General features: G+C 35.0%; 2 protein-coding genes across 3 annotated transcripts in view; one reads left to right on the forward strand and one right to left on the reverse strand.

Annotated features, from left to right (window-relative positions):
* Positions 1-6,168, reverse strand: part of LOC140752144 (activating signal cointegrator 1) — a 6,472-nt gene extending 304 nt beyond the window's left edge. Inside the window, exons 1-11 of the mRNA XM_073086327.1 lie at positions 5,989-6,168; positions 5,770-5,894; positions 5,295-5,474; positions 4,844-4,962; positions 4,260-4,408; positions 3,396-3,559; positions 2,766-2,938; positions 1,671-1,837; positions 1,009-1,130; positions 464-560; positions 175-272 (exon numbers count right to left, since the gene is read on the reverse strand). Of these exons, the coding sequence (XP_072942428.1) occupies positions 175-272; positions 464-560; positions 1,009-1,130; positions 1,671-1,837; positions 2,766-2,938; positions 3,396-3,559; positions 4,260-4,408; positions 4,844-4,962; positions 5,295-5,474; positions 5,770-5,894; positions 5,989-6,056 (1,462 nt within the window). The 5' untranslated portion in view covers positions 6,057-6,168. The remainder of the gene's footprint in view (positions 1-174; positions 273-463; positions 561-1,008; positions 1,131-1,670; positions 1,838-2,765; positions 2,939-3,395; positions 3,560-4,259; positions 4,409-4,843; positions 4,963-5,294; positions 5,475-5,769; positions 5,895-5,988) is intronic.
* A 183-nt stretch (positions 6,169-6,351) lies between these two features.
* On the forward strand, positions 6,352-8,192 carry LOC140752187 (NADH dehydrogenase [ubiquinone] iron-sulfur protein 5). 2 transcript variants are annotated; one of them, XM_073086396.1, is made up of 3 exons: positions 6,352-6,489; positions 6,884-7,103; positions 8,046-8,192. In XM_073086396.1, exons 2-3 carry the CDS (start codon positions 6,891-6,893, stop codon positions 8,133-8,135), a joined length of 303 nt encoding a protein of 100 aa, XP_072942497.1. In that variant the 5' UTR covers positions 6,352-6,489; positions 6,884-6,890; the 3' UTR covers positions 8,136-8,192. The 2 variants fall into 2 exon arrangements, with proteins under 2 accessions (XP_072942497.1, XP_072942500.1); XM_073086399.1 differs by having other exon boundaries at positions 6,379-6,489; positions 6,887-7,103.
* Positions 8,193-13,293: the final 5,101 nt, after the last annotated feature.

A 13,293-nucleotide genomic window follows, 5' to 3' on the forward strand; every position in this document is an offset into this window, starting at 1 on the left:
AGTCAATTAATTAGATTATGAGAGACAAGTAGCAGATTATATACACAGAAAGAAAGCTATATCACTGTAACTTTAAAAACTTATTTAAGGTCTAGTTAAGGAAGAACTTTGACCAGAATTTGACCAGAATATATTTTAACACACATTACATAGCAAATTTAATGGTTTACTTACAAATTTTATGTTGTCCCTTCACTGGAAACCGTATCCTCAAACTGGTTGGGTTTGTACAAATGAACACGTATGGACTGTCGCTCTCGCCGTCCGGGTATCTAGAATTTAATAGTAAATGAATATTTTAAATAAATAGATAAATAAAAGAAATAGATGCAGATGATTAGGGGTCACTGCAGCCATGGATATTTTAATAGACCCCAAATAGAAAAGGAATTCCACAGGATCGATCACAGATATACACGAACATAGGTAAAAATAAATCACAATATTATAATATAACTCTTACATTTTCTCATATTCTTCCTGTGGCAAGCAGTCATCTACATTGACACAACCGAGAAGACAACCCGTGGGATAAAAAGATGGAAACTGGAAGTTTTTATCTGAAAAAAAACATTACTTATACCAAAGGGGATTTTATAAGTGGATGAAAAGTGTCATGAGTATTGTTACAAAGTCTGACATGTTTTCATTATTGTAAATTCTTGTAAAAGTACGTCTGCATATGACTGGAAATAGTAGTACAATACAAGTATGAATTGTTATAAGTACTACTGTGGGTATTGTGGCATTGGTGTGCAAAAATAATTCAACAATACGCATAATATCACTACCGTGTCATAATTCCGTGACGTAAGGTTCTGTAAAGTGCATAAAATTATGAATATTCTTACGTTAATAGTCAGTGGTCGACAGATTGCAGTTTAGCGTCTTGTGTTGATCATTTATCGGCATGATACGTATTATCCTTTAATATATTATAGGCCGTGATTCCCCCCTCTCCGCCCTTCTAATCTGAAGCCAAGATCTATGTTATATGTGGCTACTCACCCGGGTAGAGCACGCGATACTGGTTCTCCAGTGCGCGAACAACAGCAGCATCGGGCGGCTTCACCGTGGCCGCGATCCACAGCCGCCCGCGGTGGTTGGTGTACCACGTGCGACCTTCATGCCTGTCACACATTTAATAAAACGATCAACAGTACTTATGCTAGTTTAATAAATACCTTAATTAGAAATCTTGTCAATGTAAAACCAAGAAAGGGAAATACAAAAAGAATTGAAGTATATAAAATTTAAGGAAGAAACAAAAGTCATAATATGAAAGGGAGTTTAAACAATAATCAATTAATGCAATATATTTATGATATTACTTTAATTAAAACAGAACTACCCTACATGTCTACTTCAGTATTATAACATCTGTTGTATTTACTATTATTATTAGACTTTATAACTTGGTCTTGTCGAATAACACTGTCTCTATGGTTGACCGCAACTATCATTGCTATTATTTACATATAGTAATCATTTTCAAAGTTACTCTTAAATATGACCATGGACAATATTAACCACTTACTGTCAGGTTTATTTGCAATTTCAATTTAATAAAAAAAATCATAATGACAATATCACAGATACACATTCTAACACCAAAAAAGAAAATACTTTATCTACACCGCGGTTTAGTACAACTAGAGTAGATTACTTACATTTTGATCCCCTCAACGAGCAACGACGCCCAGGGTTGATGCATAGAGAGGCACTTGCCAGTATCGCTCATCTCCTGCAGCTCGGGGTCTTGGATCCTGGAGGTTGCCAACCCTGCAGATGGTCTGGTCGCAGACGCATAACTCTGCTTATCCACTGACTCATCAAACTGGAAAAAAAATATCATGTAAGATAGAGAGCATAAATCATTCTCTATGGGTTTTTAAAACTTGAAATCATCTATGAGTATATGATTATAAATCTACGAGTAGATGATTTTAAGTTGACGTTAAGTAAGTAAGTTGATGTTGACAACTGTTTTACACACACACACACAATACTGTAAATTACTGCATTACCTGTATTAGTAGTATATCAAAGTAAAAATGTCTATACTTTTTGATGTGATACCTAGTTATAGCTATCTATAACTAGGTATCACCATACGAAAATTTAAACTGTACTATTAATAGATCCTAATTGAAAATTTTAAATTATTGTTACATTAACTATAAGTAATTTAAATTGCTACACCCTTACGGCGTTTCATGCCACTGTATCAAAATTTGTAACACCTTTGTAACACATATTTATTGTATATATGAATGTGATTACCGCATGATGCAATAAAGATTATGATTATGATTACAAAATCTATAACAACACTTGTATTAGCAGTTCCTAGTACCTGTAAAATCAATTTGGGTCCTATAAAAGCAAATACTTGCTGAAAGATGTCATCCATAACCTGTAAACAGATTGTTTTTTTTTTATAATATTAGAGTAGCAGACGAGCATGCAGTCCACCTGATGGTAAGTGGCTACTGCCGCCCATGGGCATCTGTAATCAACCCCAGATAGGATTAGATATTCCTACCTAAGGTCGGCCACAGATGCGCCGCTACCCCTGACGACTTAAGCTGGAACGCCTCGGAAAAGTCCGTTTCCCTTACCACACCCTTCAAACCGGAACATAGCAACGCCTAACACTGCTGTTATTAGGTAGAAATAGGTGTGGCGGTGGTGCCGCCGGAGTCGAACCACAAAGGGTTCTACCACCTTCAAAGACAGTACCACCTTCAGTTGTAGATGCTCACCTGTAACAGCGGTGCGTTGACCCCGGGCGCGACGTCCCTGTCCGCGGGCGCGGCGGCCAGCGCGTCGGGCCGCAGGAACTGCGCGCTCGCGGACGGAGCATTGCTCGTGATCTCGCGGATGTACTCCTGGTCTACCTCGTGGTCTATCGTCTTGTCCTCCACTATCTGCCGGCCTGAGGAGTGGATAATGAAATGAATATAATGATAATTCGTGATGAATGACCTCTTAAGCGCGAGACAGGAGAAAATTTCTATATGACCATGGCACTTTTGATGTCTGTAGATGTGTTTATTTTAATTTCAATGTAAATTCGAGCAGAAAAGCTAATTTGTGTTTTTGGCAGAAATATGTTTTAACTTTATGTAAAGTTGGCCGCCTTCACGTTGATGTTAAAGTAGCCCAATATAAATCATATAAGCAGTTATAATAGTCAAGTATATACAAGAAAAGATAAATGACACATTTTTTAAAAATATTGATGTGTTTGTACCTTAAAGTGTTAAAATTGTAAACTGTAACTTAGAAAATGCTCTATTTTAAGGTTTTCTCATTATTTACTGTACATGATTGGGGATCAATAATAAACAAATAAAACAAGACAAGAGACATGTTCTGGATGTAAAACTCACCCGCAAAGTCGAAAGTCATCTTCTTATGCAGACGGGAGGCATGCTTCTTATCATGAAGTGATTGCTGATACTTCTGCAGCTTGTCCTTCTCTGCGGCGCTGAGCCACACGCTGCCCGCGCTGAAGTAGTCGCTGTCGTCGTCCGTCACGCGGTTACGACACTCGCTAGCAGACATTAACAAATACTTTATTAAAATTCATTAATATATTTGCGAATAAGTTAAGGTCAGAAGAGGCGACACCTTAGTTCCTGGTTAATGGCGGACTAAGGTTTTCGGAGACCCGGGGCGGAAAGTTGAATGGAGGCCCGCTGCAAAAAGTTCGCCTGGGATTCGGTAATCTTCTTTTTTTTTCGCTGACTGATACACATTTCATAAATATTGTTTGGTTCTGACGACCTTTTTTTAGCAACTGTGTTTAGAGGCCCCCCAAGATCGGAGGCCCGGGGCGGGTCGCCCCTTCCGCCCCCCACCCCCTTAAGCCACTAGAGCCTATGATATAATCTACAACTAGTTTATAGTTGACTTCGGAAAAAAATATACAATTTCGTTATCTTTTGATTACCTTCAAAATAAAGTAACAAATGAATAATAATGCATCAAATTCAAACCCCAAAATAAATGTTGCTCTTCTTGTTCATTACCAAGCCCTTCCCTTGTATACTCTTTCAATCTGATGGACATCAGTGTTTCTTTTACAATGAAATCGCTGATAGTCCAACCAACTACTAGCAAAAGTAACTAATAATAAAATAAAGTAGTGAAATTATATAAGTTACATTAGTTAGTAATTTCTCTGTGAATTTAATTTTCAGGAGAAATAAATAAAGTCTTTGAGCATTAATTAATCTAGTCCTACAACTGACCTGGTCCTATCATATTCCAGAAGCCTATTCCTATGTGAGAGAGCAGCTTCCCAGCCCGCAGGCCTGCTTTTCTCCATCAGAGACTCCATCAACTTGGCACTGGCTTTCGTCTTTGCGTTGATTTCCCTTTGCTCCTCGGGAGTACATACCTGAAATAATTGTAATAAGATGCTGGATTTGCTTTTAGTAAACTTTCATTTTGAACTACAATATGGCCGATCCGATGCAAACGGTGAAGGTTTAGTTAGTCTGGACTTTAAAGAAACAAAAACATATTTCCATAAAATTTTGTAAATCATAGTAGCAAAACTAAAAATGTTATTTATATTTTTAATTTAACTGACTACTATGTCTTACACTATAGAATATGATGAAGACTTGTAGTTTGCTCCAAGCTGCTAGTCCACTCTGATGTTGTTGCGTGCAGGTATAGTCATACAATTTGCTACGGCGACACTATTCATTTCTATATTCAGAGTGGACTAGCAGTTTTACGCAAACTATACTATGAGGCGCTTTTATCTACAGGTTTGAAATATTAGATGAAATAAATACATTTACAAAAACTGTAAAATGGTTCGTACCAAATTCCCACAGAATAAGCATGGTCCAGAGCCCTCCTGTTTGCAAACAATACGACCACATTGCAAGCAATTGTTAATTAACTCATGCTTTGCTGCCTGACAGTCACAGTGATGTCTGCCTGTAAAAGAAAATTAAATATCATTGTCATTGTAATACAATTTGTCGCCATTATAGACTGTGCAATATTTGCTTTACAAGAAATATTGATAGAATCTTAGTACAAGAAATACATTTTTCGGTATTATATAAGTCTAATAGATCCTATAATAGATGTAATTGCTGTTTCTTATTTTTGCAATAAATTGTCTTAACAAATAAGAATAGACTTTTTAAATTTATATTATACTTAATAAATAATTTAAATACTGGGAGTCCATTTGCTTAATCTATGAGCTGTAGCGATAAATAACAATTTGCTTTTAAAATGTGACGTAACTGAATATAACATACCCTTCAAAAGCACCACTTGTGCATTTTTCCCTTCTTGAGAGTACAAGTTGACATACTTAGTTTTCTTCTTAGGTTTTACATCTTCATTGCTTGAGATTGGCTTTACCTCAGAACTAACAAAGTCCTGTTGAGGTTTGCTCTTTGCTATTTTCTTCTTTTGTTGCTTTGGCAGACTGTTGCCTAAAAGGTAGATAATATGAAAAAAAAAATGTAGCAATTTCAGGTTGTACTATGTCTACTTTTATATAAAAGGTTCATTAAATAAATACTATTACTGTAGTAACCTATGTAAAAAAGGTTATAATAGCAATTTCACTCCCATCCATGCATGTTTATAAAAAAGTTCATCAAAATAATACAAATATTTTTAGGTCTAGTCCACACATTTTTAAATAATTTTTAATATTGTGCAATACAAATACATGCATAAAAATGAAGAGAATTTTGGTTGGAATTTGGAATTTTGGTAATTTACCTTTATTAGGAAACTTTCTTTTAGACAATTCTAAGAAAAAGTTCTTATGCTGCGGATTATCAAAATCTAATAAAGTTTTCATATATTCGTTTAAGTCCCGCTCATTTTCAATAGATTGTATGTATCTGTAAGTGAATAAGAAATTATCAATTAATATTATTCAAATAATAACTTTTGTGAAGTTCCGGCCACTTTGATTATTTTAAAATTGGAACATACTTTATGAGGTCATTGGGGACTTCGAAATCCAATATCTTTGATAAACATTCTGCTGTCCACTGCTCCATGGTATCGTTTGATAAACGCTTATTACTTATTATATAGTTGTAAAGTATTATAATTTGTATTGAAATACACGATGATGATGATTTTTTCAAAATATTTCTGATAAATTGTCAATTTGACAACGGTGTCAATAAGCGCAGCTGATCTCTGTTTGCAAGGGTGCGTTCACCAAAATAAATACCGATACAGTAATCATTTATAAATAAGTAACCTAAAGCTTATTTAACATTTATTCATTAAAGTGGCCTGTGAGTATCGTCTAAACATAAAAAGTATTATTGTTATAAATGTAACACAGTTTTTCGGTTCTGAAAACAATAAAGATTTTTCTTTTTAATTTGTTGATCGAACTGCAAATGTCAAACTGTCTAACTAAATTTGACATTAGCCAAAGTAAAATATAAGGGAGATCATTATTTTGCATTAAAATTTCAGGTATTGTCTATATTACATAATATGTAAACATTATATATTTCGCACATTAATAAATTCATGAAATCTCCCAATTAATTTGTCTCTATAGTTGTTTACGTAATAATAACCTCGAAGTTCAGATTTCAGATCTTATTTCCGATTTTTTGTATGCTGCGTCCTGTACTTGCCAACTTTCTTATTTTCTATCTTATGGTACTCATTCTAAAGAACATTAAAACGTATGTAACTAAGAAGAAACTCCAAACACTGCTTCGAAATCTCTTTTCGATTTTCCTGTTTTTGGGAGTCCTGTATCATACCCCTTATAGGATAGTGCTCATTGTTAAGCACATTCAAACGTAAGTGACATCTAAAGGAATAGAGAGAACAAACACTATATTTTTTTTAATATTAGCAGAACAATGTCGATCTCCCCGTTCCTCCGGTCGCCGTTCACCGACATCACTGGTGGCATGGTCTCCCAGCAGATGATGGGCACCTGTCAGAAACAGGAGATGCGGTACATGGACTGCCTGGAGGCATACGGCCTCGACCGCGGCAAGATGAAGTGCGGTCACTTGTTCGAAGACTACCATGAGTGTCAGACTAAGACGAAGCAGTTCAAGAGATTCATGGTATGTACTTGTTTTATGTGTGGAACACTTTGATTATATTATTAATAAGCAGTAATCTTTATTAGTAAAAAGTGGTGAGCTTCATTAGTAAATTAAAACATTGAATTAATGGTAAGGGAGACATACTTATCCATCATGTTCTAAATCAATTTTCAGTAGTAGCAACACGTCTGGCAAACCTTCTTACTATTAGTTGGACTGCATGCTTATTTCATCATCAACCCATTAACGTCCCACTGCTGGGCAAGGGTCTCCTCTCATAATGAGAAGGATTTGGCCATAGTCCACCGCGCTGGCCAAGTGCGTATTGGTAGACTTCACATACCTTTGAGATTTTTTATAAATCTCTCAGGTATGCAGGTTTCCTCACGATGTTTTCCTTCACTGTTTTAGCAAGTGATAATTAATTTCTAATACGCACATCATTTGCCTGGGATTTGAACCTCGGACATCTCGATCGAGAAGCCGCGTTTCTTAACCACTAGGCTATCACTGCTTGCATGCTTATTTGCTTCTTATATATTATACAAATAAACTTAAGTACAATTGTAATTGTACTTAAGAACTCAAGTTGATAATATATTTGTTATATCTGGGGAAAGCTGGTCCTCCTATGTTGCTTAGATCCTAAGACGGGGCAAGACATTTGTCAAATACCACATTCCATATAGTGAAAATATAAACATTTAACTAAACAATGTTAATACTAATGTTGTTTAGTTAAATAATTTAATTTACCTAAAGTTGAGAAATAAAGATATCTTAAAAACCTGTATAATCCTTGCAATATTAATGTTAGAAACCCATAGAAAATTCAGAATGACAAATTACATGTGGTTTTAAGGATATATGTTTTATAAAATAAAAATTCTAATAGTTTATTAACACTTAAAGATTTTTACAAAACCGGATAATACTCCATTATACTATTTTAATTTGCAGGCCATGAGAAGGGAGCGTGATAGGCAAATTGCTGAAGGGAAGTTGAAGGGAGATCAGAAATATGTCAGCCCAAGAGTAGACAGTTTCTAAAAAGTAGACATTCAAATATTGTAAAATTATTTAATATAGTTTTTTGTTGCTACAAAACTGACTTTGGTATTAATTTGATAACCCCATTTTACTTAAGTACACTATTCAACTGAGTTTGTTTATGACTTAAAAGCATAGATTAGTAAAGATTACTCACTCCTAACAAGAAAATGTAACCAGTTTTGACAATTAAAATTGTCACCATCATGTATTTGCGTGTTTGAAAAATGTTAAAAAAATTTAGTTTTTAGAGCATTTACGAATGAAACGATATTTCGCCGCACTTTTTCTTCGATTTCTTGTTTTGACTACTTAATTGCACATGTCGGCATTGTTCCGCGTAAATTACACCATGACAGCCATTAAACGGCTGACAAATGTGTCATTTGTTTGAACCATTTAATGGCTTCCTTCTATTACAAGGTGGTGATATATACTTATCTATGCTTAAAAGTAATATGGATGTTAAAATTAGTTAATGTTGGTGTCAAAAATATATTTGATTTATTGCATTGTTCACTGATCAAATTAGGTGATTCTAATTTAAAATAAACAGTTAAATGCACAGACCTTTTCAAAACACAGGTCTGTGATTAAATGTCATATAATTTTGAATTTGTGAAAATGTTGTGCATCCACAGAATTGAATATTTACTTGAATATTCTATAATACATATTTAAATTTACTGTAAAATTATTATAAAAAACAGTAACGAAAATTGCTCAATGACAAGTATATCTACACTAATATTATAAAGAGGAAAACTTTGTTTGTTTGGTTGTAATGAATAGGCTCAAAAACTACTGGACCGATTTTAAAAATTATGTCACCATTCGAAAGCTACATTATCCACGAGTAACATAGGCTATATTTTATATGAAATATATTTGATAAATAGATTTTGAGGCGGTACAAAATTTGCAGGGTCAGCTAGTTGCTAATAAATTGAAATATATTTTTAAAACATAGTAACTAGCAGGTACCTTCTAATTCAGTGAATTAAATCTGAGTAGGTCTGTCTACCCACATACTTCCGTATAATGAAGGTTAACAAATAAAGGAGGTGCAATTTCATAAAGCCAAAATTAAGGCAAAAAACGACAGTTCGGACAGTTGTTTATTTTTTTTGCCCTTTGTTCAATTCAGTTCGCCGGCGTCCAAAATGAAGCAAAACGCTGCCTATTATACGTTCTTTGTTGGAATGCGATGCGATCAATTTTTATTATTGATAGAACGTCGGTAATTTTTAATGCTTTTAATATTTACAGATTGTTATCGTCTATTCCACTCGCCCATGTTTTTTGCGTTTAGAGTCATGGTCGGTCGAACGCGTTTTTGCGCGGAATTTTGGCGCCAAACAATATTGTAATTAATTATCTGACATGATAGATAATAATACATTTATTGATAGGTAAGTTATTTACCTACGCAGTTTATATTTCACGGTCACGATCGAGAATGATGTCCACATATTTGCAATAAACTGTATGTACCTAGACGATTTCACGACAGCGTTTATACCTACTTATTTCTTATTCTTGAATGACGAATATGAGAGGCCGGGATAGGTGGAAAATACAAAATGTTTCGGGATAGAAACAGATACCTACAACACCGATTTGTATTTGAATAATGTTTCTGAAGTGGGTAACTTTATTAAATCGGGATGGATGGAATAAATAATTTAGGACGTTACAAATGTAGGTACATTTAATGGCAACCACAATTCATCAATCATAGTAAACTTATTTTACTATGGTAATATTGAACAACGTTAGGCGTATAGATCATGTGCGTATATATATTGCCCCCTTCGCATAGAGAAGATTATTAATAATCTTCAAATCTTTTTTACTTTGTCGACAAATTCGGGCTCTATCCACGAGCAAAAATTTCAGAGACTAGCTGACCCCTTTTTCCACGTACAACACTGTTGGACTCCCACTTAAGCAAAGCTACTTCTACACCCATGCTTATGATCATAAGTAAAATAATGTGTAAAAACATAGCGCACTTACCCGTTCTAATGAGTCTCGAATTACAATTTATTAACATGCAGCAAGAACTAATTAGCCTGAGTAGGCAATCCTCTAAAACCAAATCAGACATTACATTTCGTCGTTAATGATGCCTGCATTGGAACCTAGAGCACGTTTTATTTTTTAAGGTAGGTACCTAGATATTAAGAATTAAGATTACAACTAGTTTTTGCCCGCGGCTTCGCCCGCGTTTTTAAAGAAAATAATATGACATACTAACATACATAAAACTAAAATTCGTACCTTCATTGGAATGAAAGTGGTGCCATCTGGCTAAAATTGGTCGTACCAACTCTGAAACCTTCGTAGGCTCTGCAAAGTTTACGATTCAATCCTTACTAATATCGATTAAAATAATCGATTTTTTTGGGTCCAAAAGATCGATTCTCCGATTAATTGATCTTAGATCGCTATCCCTAGTTCTCGTGGGATTTCCGGGATAAAAACTATCCTATGTCCTTTCTCGGGTCTCAGACTATTTTTGTACAAAATTTCATTAAAATCGGTTCAGTGGTTTAGGCGTGAAGAAGAGACAACCAGACAGACAAAGTTACTTTCGGTTTTTAATATATGAAAGGATGAAATTGTTTCAATAGGCAGAATACCTATTTTTAACCGCCTTTTTGCAGTCGATTAAAATATAAATGAGGAAACTCATATCGTCCGTACCTACCTACTTGTAAAGTTTATATGAATAGATGTTAAGTAGATAGGTAGTAGGTACGTAGGTACCTATATTGCATGCTACTTTCCTAACCATGTTACGATGAAGCGCAAGGTAATGCATTCATATGAATAAGAGGCTCCAAAAACTCACAATTACAGTCCCATACTTGAACATGAATTTGAGTTCTCGGATTACAATACGATAGTCGTAAATGGAAATGTATTTTAATAACACAAAGTAACGTAAGGCGCAATATGATTGCCTATTCACTTGTCAGAAATCACAAAAAAGTGTTTGTTGCATGAACTAAGCATGTACCAAAGTAGATACCCACTTAAATAACGACGTATCCTTATACGACTTGAATAAATTGCAAAATAATAGATACTGATGAATAATAATTCAGATATTAGGTTCATTGACCGGCCTTATGTGACGAAATATAATCGAAGGTTGTATCACATTTGTCCAGGTACACGCCGCGTGCGGTGCCCTCCGGCAAAAAATTAAAAAAAAACATTGATTTGTCACACGGAAACTGTTCATTAAAGGTTCTCGACCGCTCAGCGATTTTGGACCCATTTAAATAACGTTAATATTTTTTGCAACCAGGGATAGGGTATCCGAGGACATCAACCCTCGTTTCGAACTTAAAATGTCACAAATAAAGTAAATAATGTGTGGTACATTATTATTTTCTGTCCCAAAGTATTAAACGCAATATGAACTGCTTTGGCACCTACTCTATATTAAAAAATAATTTGAACTGAATTTTCGTAGCCAAGGGGTATTTTTGATTATACATCTATAAGTCTCTTATAACTGTAGGTACTCCGGAAAATACCTATATATTTTTTAAATAAAAGTCCTGGATGGTTATTTCACAATTGTAATATATAATACACCGGACAACTATTCGCAATGAAAAGAATTAGAAGTAGGTACATTTTCATTTTTTTTTATAATATAAGAGTAGCAGACGAGCATGCAGTCCACCTGATGGTAAGTGGCTACTGCCGCCCATGGACATCTGTAATAAACCCCAGATAGGATTAGATATTCCTATCTGAGGTCGGCTACAGATGCGCCGCTACCCCTGAGGAATAAGCTGGAATGCCTCGGAAAAGTCTTTCTCCCTTACCACACCCTTCAAACCGGAACACAGCAGCGCCTAACACTGCTGTTATTAGGTAGAAATAGGTGTGGCGGTGGTGCCGCCGGAGACGAACCACAAAGGGTTCTACCACCTTCAAAAATAGTGTAGTAAATTAAAAACACAACAGCTACTGGATATATTGTATCAAAACAAAATTGATACCCAAAATATTATACATGCCGGTAAGCACTTTGACTTTCAAATTTAGAGAGCTTTCTGAGTCGCCTGTAGGCGCGATACAGTAACAGCAGGTAAATTAATATAAATACTGAAATATGTTCGATTTTTGTAAAATACTTTGAGTAAGCAGGTAACTGAATATAAACACTGAAATATGTCTGATTTTTATAAAGTACTAGCTGACCCGGCAAACGTTGTGTTGCCATATAAATAAAAAAATGTTAATGGTGAACAACCCTGGTAGGGGTATGAAAAATAGATAGTAGCCGATTCTCAGACCTACTGAATATGCATATAAAATTTGGGGAAATCGGTAAAGCCGTTTCGGAGGAGTACGGTAACTAAAACTGTGACACGAGAATTTTATATATAAGATTTTGAACATATTAAACAAGTCCGTGGTCTGTACTACGAGTAAAGCACTCTGAGACATTTAAATTGTGTTATCTACTTGATATTTTGGCTTTAAATATTCTCGTTATCCGTGAGTAGGTCACTTCTAAGTCAAATAGTTTCGGCTATGCCCGGACACTGGCATTACAATTTCAAAAACTAAGATTTTTTGTGCACCGCGCAGGCGCCGATCGACCGTGTTCTCAAGTACAAGAAATGACACAGCTACAAAGATCAAATGAACAAATGCCATATAAATTGCATTCTGTCTACACAATGCGCTTCCGTCTCGAGTTTAGAGTGGCAAACAAGATTCGCAAAAAATAACTATTGGCTATCTATACCCAATTAATCAGAATTAAACTAGGTATCACGTATTTGCGAAAAAACATGTGATAATCTACACGATGTCATTAAATTTATATGTCATCGTTGTTATGTATTTTTTTTATTATTATTAGGTATGCAGATTGCAGGTATCTGTATGGAGATGGTAGAGTCATTTTCATTTACTGGTATAAATAAGCATGTGGTAGGGTGAGGCCAGGGATCTAAGGCAGGTATACTACTTGACAATTTGGCAAAGGTATCCACCAGTTGGATGGACATTTAAGGTACTTTAATGCATATCAATACAGCGCAATGCAAAATATACACAGCCACAATCTTAACTACGAGAATTTCAGAATTCAGTCCTAGTTACTCAAGTAGCTTATTTTTTT

Source organism: Epargyreus clarus, unplaced genomic scaffold, assembly GCF_041222505.1.
Source record: "Epargyreus clarus isolate Ecla_fem2 unplaced genomic scaffold, WU_Ecla_fem_2.2 ptg000024l, whole genome shotgun sequence".
Lineage (NCBI taxonomy): Eukaryota > Metazoa > Arthropoda > Insecta > Lepidoptera > Hesperiidae > Epargyreus > Epargyreus clarus.

Excerpts from the sequence above, each read along its gene's own strand:
- LOC140752187 (XM_073086396.1), top strand. The coding sequence starts at position 6,891 with ATGTCGATCTCCCCGTTCCTCCGGTCGCCGTTCACCGACATCACTGGT. Across the intron at positions 7,104-8,045 it reads AGCAGTTCAAGAGATTCATG|GCCATGAGAAGGGAGCGTGA; the intron begins GTATGTACTTGT and ends TTTAATTTGCAG.